Below are 16,976 nucleotides of genomic sequence, written 5' to 3'. Positions count from 1 at the left end.
GATCCCGAAAGTACCCCGACGGGATCCCGGACGGATCCCGAAAATCATCCAGAAATGATGCCGGAAGGGTCCCCAAATGTTCGCGAAATAGTTCCGAAATGATTCGGGAATAGTCCCGAAAATGTCCCAAAATAACCCCGACGGGATCCCGGACGGATCCCGAAAACTATACAGAAATGATCCCGGAAGGGTCCCAAAATGATCCCGAAATAGTCCCGAAAAAGTCCCGAAATTACCCCGGCGTAATCCCGGACCGATCCCGAAAACCATCCAGAAATGATCCCATAAGGGTCTCGATATAACCCTTACGGGATTACAAATAAGGTGAAGCTAATTATAAAACCATGTTAATAAGGCAGCAGGCGCATTGGAGCGAATAAAAAGTTACATAGAAACATACAAGTAAGGCTAATAAAAGCGTGCTAATAAAAACAATTGATGGAGGGCGGATGGCGGGAGTAGAGGAGAGGACCACTGATCGTTCCTCCAAAATTGTCTAGATCTCGTTCTGTATGTACCAGATACCAAAAACTATTGATTTAGGAGAAAATTTATATTGAGTTATAACAATTTATAGATTTTACACCAGAGGGGGAGATAAAGGGGGCGGGCGGAGGGTGTCACTGCTTACTTTGTAATCCCTCGACTTATTTGACCCCTTGAGTCTGTGATATTGGTTAAGGCCAGTATACGTAAAGTTATAATGTGTAAAAATTATTAAAAAGTAATTGCTCGAAAGGGTCGTGGGACCCCCACCCCTCTTTCCATGTTCGAAAAAAATTTCGCTAGTAGACTACTGTCTGTGTCCCAAATTTCATCAAAATCCGTGTAGCCATTCTGGCGTTATTCAGTCGCAAAGACGAAAAAATATGATAATTAAATTATAACTGTTCCTAGGGGGCGGGGACCACGCCCCTTTAGAAAAATATATAGCTAGTAGATCCTTCTAGACTATTGGCTATATGTGTGCAAAATTTCATCCAAATCGGTCCAGCCGTTCTTGCGTTATTGAGTCACAAAGACAAACGTCTGGACAAACATCCAAACATCCAAACATCCAAACATCCAAACATCCAAACATCCAAACATCTTCACATCCAAACTTTGCCATTTATAATATACTAGCCTTTACCCGCGGCCCCGTCCGCAAGGAGAAAATGAAATATGTGGGCTATTCACGTTAGCCTGCTTATAAAGTTATCTGTTTAAAATTTTTTTCTGTCTAATGCATTTTATTTTTGTAATTGAGTAAAAAAAAGAACTTTATGAGCTGATAACCTGATAGGATCCCAAAATGATAACGAAATTATCCAGAAAAAGGCACGAAATGACCCCGACGCTATCGCGGACGGATCCCGAAAGCCATCCAGAAACGCCCCGGAAGTGTTTCCAAAAGTTCCCGAAGTAGTCCTAAAAAAACCCGAAATGACAACGACACGATTCTAGACTTATCCAGATAACCACACAGAAATGATGCCTGAAGGGTACCAAATTGATCCCGAAATAGTCCCGAAAAAGTTCCGAAATTACCCTGACGGGCTCCCGGACGGAACTCAGAAACCATCCAGAAAATATCCAGGAAGGGTCCCTAAATTATCCCGACTAACTCCAGAAAAAGTTCCGAAATAGCTCCGAGGGGATCCTCGATGGATCGCGAAAACCATACACAAATGATTCCGGCAGGGTTCCAAAATGATCCCGAAATAGTCCGGAATTGACCCAGATGGGATCCCGCACAGATCCAGAAATGATCCCGGAAGGGTGCAAAAACTATCCCGGAAAAGTAACAAAAAATCCCGAAATGGCTCCTACGGCATCCCGGACGGATCCAGAAATGATCTCGGAAGGGTCTCCAAATGATCCCAAAATGGTCCCGAAATGACCCTGATGGATCCGGCAAACCATCAAGAAATTATCTCGAAAGGGTCCCAAAATGATCCCAAAATAATACAGAAAAAGTCACGAAACGACCCCTAGAGGATCCCCCAATGATCCCGTATTAGCCCCGAAAAGGTCCCGAAATAACCCCGACGGGATCCCGGACAAATCCCGAAAACCATCCAGAAATGATGCCGGAAGGAATCCCAAATGATTCCGTAAAAGTCCCGCATTGATTCCGACGGGATCCCGAACGGATACCGAAAATCATCCAGAAGTGATGCCGGAAAGGTCCTCAAATGATCACCTAATAGTCCCGAAATGAATCTTAAGGGGTAATGGACGGATACCATAAACCCTCCAGAAATGATCCCGATATATTCCCGAAGAAGTCCCGAAATGACCCTGACGGGATCTCGAACGCACCCCTAAATGACCCTGACGGGATCCCGGACAGATCCCGAAATCCATCCAGAAATGATCTTGGGAGGGACCCCAAATGATCCCGAAAAAGTCCCGCAATGATTCCGAGGGGATCCTGATCGGATACCGATAACCATCCAGAAGTGATGCCGGAAAGGTCCTCAAATGATCACCTAATACCAAAATGACCCTGACGGCATCCCGGACTGATCCCAAAATCCATCCAGAAATGATCTTGGGAAGGTCCCAAAATTATCCCGAAATAGTCTCGGAAAAGTTCAGAAATTACCCTGACGGGTTCCCGGACGAATCCTGAAAGCCATCTCTAAATGATCCCGAAAAAGTCCCGAAATGACCCTGACTGGACCCCGAAAGGATCCCGAAAACTATCCAGAAATGATGCCGGAAATGTCCTCAAATGATCACCTAATAGTTCCGAAAAGACCCTGACGGGATCCCGAACGGATCCCGACAACTATCTAGAAATGATGCCGAAAGGGCCCTCAAATGATCCCGTATTAGTCGAGAAAAAGTCCCGAAATGAACCCGAGGGGATGCCGGACGAATCCCAAAAACCATCCAGAAATGATTTTGGAAGGGACCCCAATGATCCCGAAAAAGTCCCGCAATTATTCCGACGGGAATCTGAACGGATACCGAAAACCATCCAGAAGTGATGCCGAAAAGGTCCTCAAATGATCACCTAATAGTCCCAAAATGACCCTGACGGCATCCCGGACAGATCCCGAAATCCATCCAGAAATGATCTTGGGAGGGTCCCAAAATTATCCCGAAATAGTCTGGGAAAAGTCCAGAAATTACCCTGACGGATACCGGACGAATCCTGAAAACCAATCTTAAATGATGCCGAAAAAGTCCCGAAATGACCCTGATGGGACCCGGAAAGGATCCCGAAAACTAACCAGAAATGATGCCGGAAAGGTCCTCAAATGATCTCCCAATAGTTCCGAAAAGACACTGACGGGATCCCGAACGGATCCCGACAACTATCCAGAAATGATACCGAAAGGGCCCGCAAATGATCCCGTATTAGTCGAGAAAAAGTCCCGAAATGAACCCGACGGGATGCCGGACGAATCCCAAAAACCATCCAGAAATGATTTTGGAAGGGACCCCAATGATCCCGAAAAAGTCCCGCAATTATTCCGACGGGAATCTGAACGGATACCGAAAACCATCCAGAAGTGATGCCGGAACGGTCCTCAAATGCTCACCTAATAGTCCCAAAATGACCCTGAGGGCATCCCGGACAAATCCCGAAATCCATCCAGAAATGATCTTGGGAAGGTCCCAAAATGATCCCGAAATAGTCTCGGAAAAGTCCAGAAATTACCCTGACGGGTTCCCGGACGAATCCTGAAAGCCATCCTTAAATGATCCCGAAAAAGCCCCGAAATGACCCTGACGGGATCCCGAAAGGATTCCAAAAACTATCCAGAAATGATGCCGGAAAGGTCCTCAAATGATCCCCTAATAGTTCCGAAATGACCCGGACGAATCCCAAAAACCATCCAGAAATGATGCCGGTAGGTATCCCAAATGATCCCGAAATAATCCCGAAATGACCTCGTCGGCATCCCGGACGGATACCGAAAATTATCCAGTAATGATGCCGGAAAGGTCCACAAATGATCCCCTAATAGTCCCGAAATTACCCTGATGGGATCCCGGACGGATCCCGAAAACCATCCAGAAATGATGCCGGAAGAGCCCCCAAATGACCCCGACGATATCCCGGACGGATCCCGAAAACCATCCAGAAATGATGCCGGAAGAGCCCCCAAATGATCCCGAAAAAGTCCCCAAATGACCCCGACGAGATCCCGCACGGATCCCGAAAACCATCCAGAAATGATGCCGGAAGAGCCCCAAATGATCCCGAAAAAGTCCCCAAATGACCCCGACATACTCCAGAAAAGGTTCCGAAATGGCTCCGAGGGAATCAACGACGGATCGCGAAAACCATACAGAAATGATTCCGGAAGGATCCCAAAATGATCCCGAAATAGTCCGGAAATGACCCAGATGGGATCCCGCACAGATCCAGAAATGATCCCGGAAAAGTAACAAAAAATCCCGAAATGGCTCCTACGGCATCCCGTACGGATCCAGAAATGATCTCGGAAGGGTCCCCAAATGATCCCAAAATGGTCCCGAAATGACCCTGATGGATCCGGCAAACCATCAAGAAATTATGCCGGAAGGGTCCCCAAATGATCCCGAAATAAAACAGAAAAAGTCACGAAACGACCCCTAGAGGATCCCCAAATGATCCCGTATTAGCCCCGAAAAAGTCCCAAAATGACCCTGACGGGATCCCGAAAGGATTCCGAAAACAATACAGAAATGATGCCGGAAAGGTCCTCAAATGATCCCCTAATAGTCCCGAAATGGCCGTGACGGGATCCCGACAACTATCCAGAAATGATGCCAAAAGGGTCCGCAAATGATCCCGTATTAGTCGAAAAAAAAGTCCCGAAAGGACCACGACGGGATCCCGGACGAATCCCAAAAACCATCCAGAAATGATGCCGGTAGGTATCCCAAATGATCCCGAAATAGTCCCGGAATGACCTCGTCGGCATCCCGGACGGATCCCGAAAATTATCCAGAAATGATGCCGGAAAGGTTCCCAAATGATCCCCTAATAGTCCCGAAATTACCCTAATGGGATCCCGGACGGATCCCGAAAACCATTCAGAAATGATGCCGAAAGGGTTCCCAAATGATCCCGTATTAGTCGCGAAAAAGTCCCGAAATGACCCCGACGGGATCCCGGACGGATCCCGAAAACCATCCAGAAATGATGCCGAAAGGGTTCCCAAATGATCCCGTATTAGTCGCGAAAAAGTCCCGAAATGACCCCGACGGGATCCCGGACGGATCCCGAAAACCATCCAGAAATGATGCCGGATGAGCCCCAAAATGATCCCGAAAAAGTCCCCAAATGACCCCGACGAGATCCCGGACGGATCCCGAAAACCATCCAGAAATGATGCCGGAAGAGCCCCCAAATGATCCCGAAAAAGTCCCCAAATGACCCCGACGATATCCCGGACGGATCCCGAAAACCATCCAGAAATGATGCCGGAAGAGCCCCAAATGATCCCGAAAAAGTTCCCATATGACCCCGACGAGATCCCGCACGGATCCCGAAAACCATCCAGAAATGATGCCGGAAGGGTCCCCAAATGATCGCGAAATAGTCCCGAAATGATTCCGGAATAGTCCCGAAAATGTTCCAAAATAACCCCGACGGGATCCCGGACGGATACCGTAAACTATACAGAAATGATCCCGGAAGGGTCCCCAAATGATCCCGAAATAGTCCCGAAAAAGTCCCGAAATTACCCCGGCGTAATCCCGGACCGATCCCGAAAACCATCCAGAAATGATCCCGGAAGGGTCTCGATATGACCCTTACGGGATTACAAATAAGGTGAAGCTAATTATAAAACCATGTTAATAAGGCAGCAGGCGCATTGGAGCGAATAAAAAGTTAGAGAGAAACATACAGGTAAAGCTAATAAAAGCGTGCTAACAAAAACAATTGATGGAGGGCGGATGGCGGAAGTAGAGGAGAGGACCACTGATCGTTCCTCCAAAATTGTCTAGATCTCGTTCTGTATGGACCAGATACCAAAAACTATTGATTTAGGAGAAAATTTAGATTGAGTTATAAAAATTTATGGATTTTACACCAGAGGGGGAGATAAAGGGGGGCGGGCGGAGGGTGTCACTGCTTACTTTGTAAGCCCTCGAATTATTTGACACATTGAGTCTGTGATATTGGTGAAGGCCAGTATACGTAAAGTTATAATGTGTAAAAATTATGAAAAATAATTTCTAGAAGGGGTCGTGGGACCCCCACCCCTCTTTCCATGTTCGAAAAAAATTTCGCTAGTAGACTATTGTCTGTGTCCCAAATTTCATCAAAATCCGTGTAGCCATTCTGGCGTGATTCAGTCGCAAAGACGAAAAAATATAATAATTAAATTTTAACTGTTCCTGGGGGGCGGGGACCACGCCCCTTTTGAAAAATATATAGCTAGTAGATCCTTCTAGACTATTGGCTATATGTGTGCAAAATTTCATCCAAATCGGTCCAGCCGTTCTTGCGTTATTGAGTCACAAAGACAAACGTCTGGACAAACATCCAAACATCCAAACATCCAAACATCCAAACATCCAAACATCCAAACATCCAAACATCCAAACATCTAAACATCCAAACATCCAAACATCTTAACATCCAAACTTTCCCATTTATAATATATATTAGATTAGATTGTTGTGTCGAAAAATCATAGAGATCGGTGATAATATAATATATATATGATGATATATATAGTATATATATATAGTATATATATTTTTTTTTGCGATTTCCCCCCTTTTTAACAGCTAGCAGCTTCAAATTTCACCAAATGCTTACGTATATAGTATATATTGTTGTGTCAAAAAATCATAGAGATAGGTGGTATACATAGTATATATCTCATACAACCGATTGTTCAGATAAGAAACTTTGTGCAAGTTCTGCCGCATTTTAACAGCTAGAAGCTTCAAATTTCACCAAATGCTTACGTATATAGCATATATTGGTGTCTGAAAAAATCATAGTGGTCGGTGGTATATATATTATATACCCCACATAAACTGTAATTTTTGCCCCTTTTTTACGGCTAGAAGCTTCAAAATTCATCACATTTCATCAAATAGTTAGGTTTACGTCATATATTGTTGAAATACGTGATTCGTAGTCATAGTTTTTAAACGCAGACCACAAAAAACCTGAAACATTGCATCCTCACACAAACCGATTATTCGGAGGTTACGAACGGGATAAGATTATTGTTCAGCCCCATTCATGAAAGGTATGAAGTCTTCGGCACAGCCGAAGACAATCCCTTTCTTACTTGTTTTTTAATTTGGTTTGATCCATTTTTCTTTTTTTTCAAATAAATTGTTTTCCCACTAGGTGATATAAACTTTAACAAAAATATTAAGAAAACGACGTAAGCTATATAACACGCGAATAATTGTTTTAGCTTACTCAGAGTAATATCTGCATTTTTATACTCAATTGAGCAGAGCTCACAGAGTATATTAAGTTTGATTGGATAACGGTTGGTTGTACATATATAAAGGAATCGAGATAGATATAGACTTCCATATATCAAAATAATCAGGATCGAAAAAAAATTTGATTGAGCCATGTCCGTCCGTCCGTCCGTCGGTCCGTCCGTCCGTCCGTCCGTTAACACGATAACTTGAGTAAATTTTGAGGTATCTTGATGAAATTTGGCATGTAGGTTCCTGAGCACTCATCTCAGATTGCTATTTAAAATGAACGATATCGGACTATAACCACGCCCACTTTTTCGATATCGAAAATTTCGAAAAACCGAAAAAGTGCGATAATTCATTACAAAAGACAGATAAAGCGACGAAAATTGGTAGATGAGTTGAACTTACGACGCAGAATAGAAAATTAGTAAAATTTTGGACAATGGGCGTGGCACCGCCCACTTTTAAAAGAAGGTAATTAAAACTTTTGCAAGCTGTAATTTGGCAGTCGTTTAAGATATCATGATGAAATTTGGAATGAACGTTACTCCTATTACTATATGTACGCTTAATAAAAATTAGCAAAATTGGAGAAGGACCACGCCCACTTTTAAAAAAAAAATTTTTTAAAGTAAAATTTTAACAAAAAATTTAATATCTTTACAGTATATAAGTAAATTATGTCAACATTCAACTCCAGTAATGATGTGGTGCAACAAAATTCAAAAATAAAAGTAATTTAAAAATGGGCGTGGCTCCGCCCTTTTTCATTTAATTTGTCTAGGATACTTTTAACGCCATAAGTCGAACAAAAATTAACCAATCCTTTTGAAATTTGGTAGGGGCATAGATTTTATGACGTTAACTGTTTTCTGTGAAAATGGGCGGAATTGGTTGATGCCACGCCCAGTTTTTATACACAGTCGTCCGTCTGTCCTTCCGCATGGCCGTTAACACGATAACTTGAGCAAAATTCGACATATCATTAATGAACTTAGTTCACGTGCTTACTTGAACTCACTTTATCTTGGTGTGAAAAATGAACGAAATCCGACTATGACCACGCCCACTTTTTCGATATCGAAAATTACGAAAAATGAAAAAAATGCCATAATTCTATACCAAATACGAAAAAAGGGATGAAACATGGTAAGGTAATTGGATTGTTTTATTGACGCGAAATATAACTTTAGAAAAAACTTTATAAAATGGTTGTGACACCTACCATATTAAGTAGAAGAAAATGAAAAAGTTCTGCAGGGCGAAACAAAAAACCCTTAAAATCTTGGCAGGTATTACATATATAAATAAATTAGCGGTATCCAACAGATAATGTTCTGGGTCACCCTGGTCCACATTTTGGTCGATATCTGGAAAACGCCTTCACATATACAACTACCACCACTCCCTTTTAAAACTCTCATTAATGCCTTTAATTTGATACCCATATCATACAAACTCATTCTAGAGTCACCCCTGGCCCACCTTTATGGCGATATCTCGAAACGGCGTCTACCTATGGAACTAAGGATTACTCCGTTTTAAAATACTAATTAATTCCTTTCGTTTGATACCCATATTGCACAAACGAATTCTAGTGTCACCCCTGGCCCACCTTTATGGCGATATCTCGAAACGGCGTCTACCTATGGAACTAAGGATTACTCCGTTTTAAAAAAATTATTAACACCTTTCTTTTGATACCCATATTGTACAAACAAATTCTGGGGTCACCCCTGATCCACCTTTATGGCGATATCTCGAAACGGCGTCCATCTATGGAACTAAGGATTACTCCCTTTTAAAATACTCATTAACACCTTTCATTTGATACCCATATCGTACAAACGCATTCTAGAGTCAACCCTGATCCACCTTTATGGCTATATCCCTAAATGGCGTCCACCTATAAAACTATGCCCCGCTCCCTCATAAAATACTCTTTAATGCCTTTCATTTGATACGCATGTCATACAAACACATTCCAGGGTTTCCCTCGGTTCATTTTCCTACATGGTTATTTTTCCTTATGTTGTCACCATAGCTCTCAACTGAGTATGTAATGTTCGGGTGTAACCGCTCAGTAGAAGGGATCTGCTATAATTTTTTTTCGTATTTTGTTAATGTTTATGAATACTTCGATTTCTCTTTTCACGGGTTTTCTTTTTCCAAGAAAAAAAACCCGTGAAAAAAGAATCGACACACATCACCTCTTCGTCGATATTAAAGTCGCCTTGGGCAGCACGGAAAGGAGCTGCCTATATGCCGCTATGTCTGAACTTGGTTTCCCCGCAAAACTTATACGGCTATGCAAAATGATGTTGAGCAACACCATCAGCTCAGTCAGAATTGGGAAGGACCTCTCGAGCCGTTCGAAACTAAACAAGGTTTCAGATAGGGTGAGCCCCTATCTGCGATTTCTTTAATTTGATGCTGGAGAAAATTATACTAGCTGCAGAACTTAACCGCACTGGAACAATATTCTATAAAAGCGTGCAATTACTGGCATATGCTGATGACATTGAAATCATCGGCCTGAACACCTGCGCTGTTAGTTCTGCTTACTCCAAACTGGAAAAAGAAGTGGTAAAGATGGGTTTGATGGTGAATGAGGACAAAACGAAGTACCTGCTGTCATCGAGCAAAGAGTCAGCGCATATGCGCCTTGGCAACTACGCTACTGTTGGCAGCCATAATTTCGAAATAGTAAAAGACTTCGTTTATTTGGGAACCAGCATCAACACTAGCAACAACATCAGCACTGAAATCTAGCGAAGAATCAATCTTACCAATAAATGCTACTTTGGAGTAGGTAGGCAATTGAAAAGTAAAGTCCTCTCTCGGCGAACGAAAATCATACTCTACAAGTCACTTATCGTACCCATCCTGCTATATGGGGCAGAAGCATGGACCATGACAACAGCAGATGAAGCGGGTTTGGGAGTGTTCGAGAGAAAAGTTCTTCGAAAGATTTATGGACCTCTACGCGTTGGCGCTGGCGAGTACCGAAGAAGATTTAATGATAAGCTATACGAGCTCTACGCAGACATCCACATAGTCAAGCGAATTAAAACGCAGCGGCTTCGCTGGCTAGGCCATGTTATGCGGATGAAAGATGATGCTCCGGCCAAGAAAGTGTTTCTACCGGAACGCGCCTATGGAAGCAGAGATTGGGGGGGGGGGGGGGGGGGGGGGGGGCCCATTCCGTTGGAAGGACCAGGTGGAAAACGATTTAAAATTCCTTAGTGTGACCAATTGGCACCGGTTGGCGGAGCGAAGGAGCAACTGGCGCGCGTTGTTGGTCGGCCATAACCGTTTAGGCGGTGAAGCGCCAATTAAGTAAGTAAGTAAGTTATGAATACTTCAGCAAAAGAACTTAGTTAGCTTTGAACAATGGTATCTCTTTTTTCTGGAAAAAGTCGCAGTAACTGTCGTTTCAAGCTTGGAAATTCCTATAAGTATGACATGAAATACACTAGAAGAGCGGAATCCGATTCGCTTGAGTGAACTCAGGCAGTCCTGCTCTACACATCAAGCAGAACTTTGACCTTCGCAGACGATCCGAGGTCTGATATCAACCTGTTGTGTTCTAAATGTGTTGAAGACCGTAATTTTAGTGATTTTTCAATTGCAGATAGGTTATTTGAGTTCAGCGTTGTTTTTTCCCTGCCAGCAAACCGAGTTTTAATAATTAGTAACAAATAAAAAAAACAAACACAAAACTGCAAAATAATCAACAAAAGTTAAAAAGTAAAAGAAATAGACTTAACAGGTAATCAGTATTCCTGGTCAAGGTTAAAGTCAACGGTTTCGCGGACTTGTACAAAAATAATTATCGCCCAACTATTGACTTGATTAAAAGGAGAATGCATAGCGAGGTAAGCGTTTATGCAACAGCTCTTTTGTACATAGAACATACATACATTCGTACATATATGCACGTTTATAAATATCTGTATACAATTTTGTTACATACTCGTATTTAGGTATCTAAACAAATGTGCTTTAATGCTCATATAATTGAATCTAGCTATGAACACTTACGTAAAACTTTGTTATGAGATGAATCAAATTAGGTATGCATTTATATACACGAAATTTTAAGGTCGATCTTCTATTTCAGTTTGTAGTCTGCTTTTTAAAAGTTGTGTTCTCGTAGGTTTCAAAAGAATTTAACGTCGACAACGAATGGCGATTGCTAAGGCAGACTAACTTAATCATGTCAACAATACCATTCAACTTCTTATCAAACCTCTGCTGAGCGGCGATCTGGAACAATACCTGTAAACGACGATACCAGTTATGGTATAATACTTAATTACACAAATTGGTAGGATGATGGATTGGAATGATGGTATATATAGCTTCAAGTTTCAAGAATTTTAGTATGTGTATTTTTATATTCAGCGTGCTTTGCACACAGAGTATATTAACTTTGATTGGATAACGGTTGGTTGTACAGGTATAAAAGAATCGAGATAGATATAGACTTCCATATATCAAAAGCATCAGCGTCGAAAAAAAATTTGATGGAGCCATGTCCGTCCGTCCGTCCGTCTGAACGTTAACACGATAGCTTGAGTAAATATTGAGATATCTTCACCAAATTTGGTACGCAAGCTTATCTGTGCCCAGAATAGAGTAATATGGAAAATGAGCGAAATCGGATGATAACCACGCCCACTTTTTTATATATAACATTTTAGAAAGCACAAAAAACCTGATTATTTAGTAAATAATAGAATGTTGAAATTTGACGTGTGGACTGATATTGAAACTCTTGATAAAAATTTAAAAAAATCGGTCAAGGACCACGCCCACTTTCATATAAAAGATTTTTAAAAGGGTCGCAGACGAATAAAATAAGCTATATCTTAGCTAAAAGGAGCTTTGTATCAATAGAATTTTACTTTTTAGATTGAATTATAACATTAAATGGGAAAACACTAAAATTTTTTAAAATGGGTGTGGCACCGCCCTTTTTATGACCAAGCAATTTTCTATGTTTCGGAAGCCATAACTCGAAGAAAAATTAACGGATCGTACTAAAATTTGGTACACAAATTTTCCCTATAGTAGAAAATATTTTTAGTAAAATTGGACGGGATCGGTTAAAGACCACGGCAACTTAGATATAAAACTAGTTTAGAATGGTCGTATACTAGAATAATAAGCAATAACTTAGCTAAAATTAGTTTGGAATCAATGATGTTTTACTTATCAAGTTTTATTGTAAGAGGAAATGGGGAGACATTTTTTTTAACGGGCGGTGAAAAGTAATTTATCTGAAATGAAATGTGCAATTGAAGGTGACGCTGAGTATATAATGTTTGGTTACACCCGAACTTAGACACCCCTACTTGTTATTTTTATTTTTTCATCTAGGATTTTGAAATTATTCTCTTCCACTCAATAGACTCACGCTTTATATGACTTCGTTTCTAGTAAGTTCAGGAATAGGATTTTTTCGATTAATGGTGTGTTCCTGAAACATTATACGATATATATTTTCAAAACCCAAAAAATTTTACTTTTGACAAATGTGGAGAACTTGTCGTTTAAAGATACACATACAGTCAGCATACAGAACTTAATGGCCTACAACGTACACCTAAGTGTTGTGTTGCAACATGTCAACTGATTTCGTTTTAATATAACCAGTAATTGAATCATTACAATATTTTTTTTTATTTCTTAAAGAATTACTATGTGAAAATGACTTTACTGTGTGTATATTATATTCTATATTATATTCTATTTAATATAGGTATATAAGTATGTATTGCACAAACTTTAACATATAAATGCAGGCAACGTGTAGCACAAGTTTTGGCGCTCATCTTCTAGAAAGAATATAAGCGTGCCCCTATCTCTATGTCTGTGTTTGGTTGCATGCAAAAAATGCAACAAAGGCTGCAAAGATATCTCTCTCTAAAATTGTTGCTCTGAATATTTGTTTATGAGAGCATGGAAATAGCTTTGCTAGGAGAGCATTAAGCAGATAAATTAAATATGTTTATATAAAAGGTTTTCTGTTAACAGCAACAGCGTGTAAAGCTTTTACCTCAATTGCAGCAGCAAAAGCTTCTATATGAAATAAAAAGAAAGCTAAATGACGTCAAACATGTTTAATACTATATATGTAATACACAGAAAAAAATGCTTGATAAAACAAGAAAGGCGTGAATACCAAATACTCGTGAAGTTCGATGCGTAAACATAAGGGAGTGCGTCTGAAATGTAAAGTTTTTATGTTAACTAGAGCTTGCGCAAAGGTTAAAGTTGAAGAGGTAACATTACCAGAAATAAATAGTTTTCGGTTTATTATCGACAACAACCGATACCGAAAGTCTTGTGTTTTATTATCAGCTTATTATTGATAGCCAATTATTATCTTTGAGTGTTCGATTTAGTATCAGCTTGCTATCGATTTGGTAACAGCATGTCATCGTTTTTTTATTGATCTCTTACAGGTTTGTATCGAAGTGTTACACATTTGTCATTGATTTTTTATTGAATTTTTAAAGCTATCAGTTCCATAACAGACCGATGAGCCATGGTTATCAAGTCGATAACAAATTGGTAATAGTACGACAAAAGTCGATAACTTTTCCATAACACTCCAGCAAAAAAATTATAAGTTTCCGGAAAAAAAGTATATCTTTTTATACTCAGCGTGCTTTGCACACAGAGTATATTAACCTTGATTGGATAACGGTTGGTTGTACAGGTATAAAGGAATCGAGATAGATATAGACTTCCATATATCAAAATCACGCTGAGTATATAATGTTCGGTTACACCCGAACTTAGACATCTTTATTTGTTTATAACAAATCGATAGGCTTTTAGCAAGTAGTCGCTAAGTTTTTGATAAAAAATCGATAACTATGCGATAATACTCCGATAAGCAACTGATAAAAATCCGACAAAAACACGATAACATATTTATAACATATCGATCATTTTTCGATGATAAATCCAAAACTTTTGAATAGCAAACGGATAACTTCTCGATCAAGACGAATATAAACTAATGTAATTTTGATCGTTGGTTCATTGGTTTTTTGCGATAATTATTTTTATTTTGTATTTCTCCTTTATTGAAAAAAATTATTAAATTAAATTGAAAGAAAGAAAATTTTACAGTCAACCGTCATAACTGGTTTAATTTAATTTTATTTTGTTTGATTTTATTTTATTTTACAATACACATTATTTTACTTTACTTTATTTAATTAAAATATTTTTATTTTATGTTATTATATATTATTTCATTTCATTTTATTTTAAGGTAATTTAATTTTTTTAAACAATTAATTTATTTTACTTTATTTTACATTTTATTTCTATAAATTTAATATATTTAAATTTTTTTTTTTAGTTTAATTTATTTTATTTTACTTTATTATTTAATTCATTACTAAATTTTTATAAATTTATATTTATCTTGTTTAATTTTATTTTATTTAATATAATTTTATTTCATTAATTTCTTCTATTTTATTTTATTTTATCTCATTTTAATTTATTTTTTTATTTAATTTTATTTCACTTTATTCATTTGTGATTTTATTTTATTTTATTTTACTTTATTTTGTTAATGTATTTTATTTTCGTTTATTTTTTTTCTTTTTTTTTTAATATTCATTTTTGTATTTTTTTGTTTAGTTTATTTTATTTTATTTTATTTTACTTTTTTATTTGATTAATTTTTAAAATTTTTTATAATTTAGTTATTTATTGTTTCATTTTATTTTATTTCCTTTTATTTCATTCATTTCTTTCATGAACTCGCAGTTGAGTAAAGCACGCTCCCCAGGGAAACGAGCGTCACTCTAGCTTTACTTCGATCTAGATCAGAATAAACCCTGAAACACCCACTTACGCCTTTCTTTTAACATGTCCCCACACAACACCAGCCATATTTTCAATTACGCTGTGGAACCAAAGACTCTAACACCCTTATATATTTGGTTCAACCCTATTGAAACTGCAAGTTTCCTCAGATTTCTGGTAGCACATATTGATAACAACTTTTGAGTGATCACATATATCGGATGGGACGAAGCAATTCTACAACAACAACAAAAATGAGAAGACAGCGTTAACTTCTTCACCATACATGCGACTGAAAATTTATTTCCGAAGCTATCGAAGCTCTGATTGAAACATATAAGTGCGGTGTGAAAACCCCACTTTCAATCACCTGCTTTACTTTGCATTCAAGTGGGATTCGATATAAGTGGTTAAACAATTCGTTGCCCCGGCAGTCGCGCTATAACCAGTGCTCCCATCGATAACATTCCCATAAATCAAGGCATAGAAAACCATATCTACCTTTATTTGCTTGTGTGGGTTCTAATTATTGTTAGGCAACAAATTTCGTATTCCACAACTGAGTATAAAAATTAAACAAATAGACATACATATAGCTATATACTTAGCATTGCACAAGTTCTAAATACTTATCTATGTATGTTTGTATTTTTTTTGCACTTACCTTTTTCGTATTGAAACCAAGAAATGATAATTTTCGCACATTATCACGTGGTCCGCTGGCTCCGCTGAAACTCATCTTGTTGCCTAATAATTTCAAGCCACGGTTGCAAATAATTTATAATTATAGAAAATCACAACAACAAAAGTATCGAACAAAAAAAAATCAAACGAGATTTATTTTTTGTATCCTATATCTACGTTTTTTTTTTTGCTTTCCAATTTGAATCTTGTTTTACAATTTATGGTACCACGGCAAACTTCCAAAACTCGTCTTTGAACAATCTCGGCATTCGGGCTTTTATATTATCCTTCAAAGGCACAACTGCAATGAAAGAAATATTAATGTATATTAGTTGATTGTTAAGCAAACAACAAATTTGTTTATATTGATAATTAAAGTAATTCGGAGCCGCACCAATTATTGTTTATCCATGACGGTTATTGTAACATCTACATTTATTGTTTACAAATACAATTTCTTTTAAATATTTAATTTTACTTATGCAAATAGTGCGAGAATTAGGGATGACGATTTTCTATATTCTTTGCCTCCCGGTAATTCTGGGATGCGAAAGTTCAATCCTGGGACACCCGATTTATATAGATTTCTTTATGGTTTTCGACTCAGTAAATTCAACATACGATTTCCAAGAATCAAAAAAATATTTTCTAAAAACTTGATTATGAAGTGGTTCTTACAGCAATAATAGTGATCTCAAATAAAAATTGTAGAAGTGGAGTGACCTCAAATGTATCTGATTTTACTTTTCAGTTCGAATATCCCAAAAGTTTGCGTGCCGTCTTGAAATTTTAGGCCTGTTTTTGGCTATAAAACTTATTTGAAGTTTATAGGCTTGTGATATAGCACAAAAAAAAACGTTTTTCGAAATTTAAGAAACTTTACAGTGCTTGCCCCTTTCTCTGCTACCAAACTGCAATATCGACTGAAATACTATATTGGCCGGAGTGTCTTCGCGCATTCGCATGACCTAGCCAACAAAGCTTTTCGATTTTTATTCACTGCACTATAGCCATATCATCGTACAGCTCACGCAGCCCATCATTATACCACTTTCTGTAAC

At 38.7% G+C, this 16,976-nt stretch overlaps 1 protein-coding gene and 1 long non-coding RNA gene across 14 annotated transcripts in view; one reads left to right on the top strand and one right to left on the bottom strand.

Moving 5' to 3' along the window:
* The window catches only part of Ae2 (Anion exchanger 2), a 241,479-nt gene that overhangs the window by 123,873 nt on the left and 100,630 nt on the right, over positions 1–16,976 (bottom strand). For all 13 annotated transcript variants that reach the window (XM_067788512.1, XM_067788504.1, XM_067788503.1 and 10 more), the window contains one exon: positions 15,896–16,216. In XM_067788512.1, the coding sequence (XP_067644613.1) occupies positions 15,896–15,970 (75 nt within the window). In that variant the 5' untranslated portion in view covers positions 15,971–16,216. The remainder of the gene's footprint in view (positions 1–15,895; positions 16,217–16,976) is intronic.
* Positions 11,530–13,350, top strand: LOC137252575 (uncharacterized). Its single transcript, XR_010953616.1, has 2 exons — positions 11,530–11,746; positions 12,809–13,350. It is a non-coding gene; the product is annotated as an uncharacterized lncRNA (long non-coding RNA).

This window comes from Eurosta solidaginis, chromosome 5, assembly GCF_040869045.1.
Source record: "Eurosta solidaginis isolate ZX-2024a chromosome 5, ASM4086904v1, whole genome shotgun sequence".
NCBI classification, from domain to species: Eukaryota; Metazoa; Arthropoda; class Insecta; order Diptera; family Tephritidae; genus Eurosta; species Eurosta solidaginis.
The sequence above is the reverse complement of the archived record's forward strand: the minus strand, read 5'-3'. Positions and strand labels throughout refer to the sequence as shown.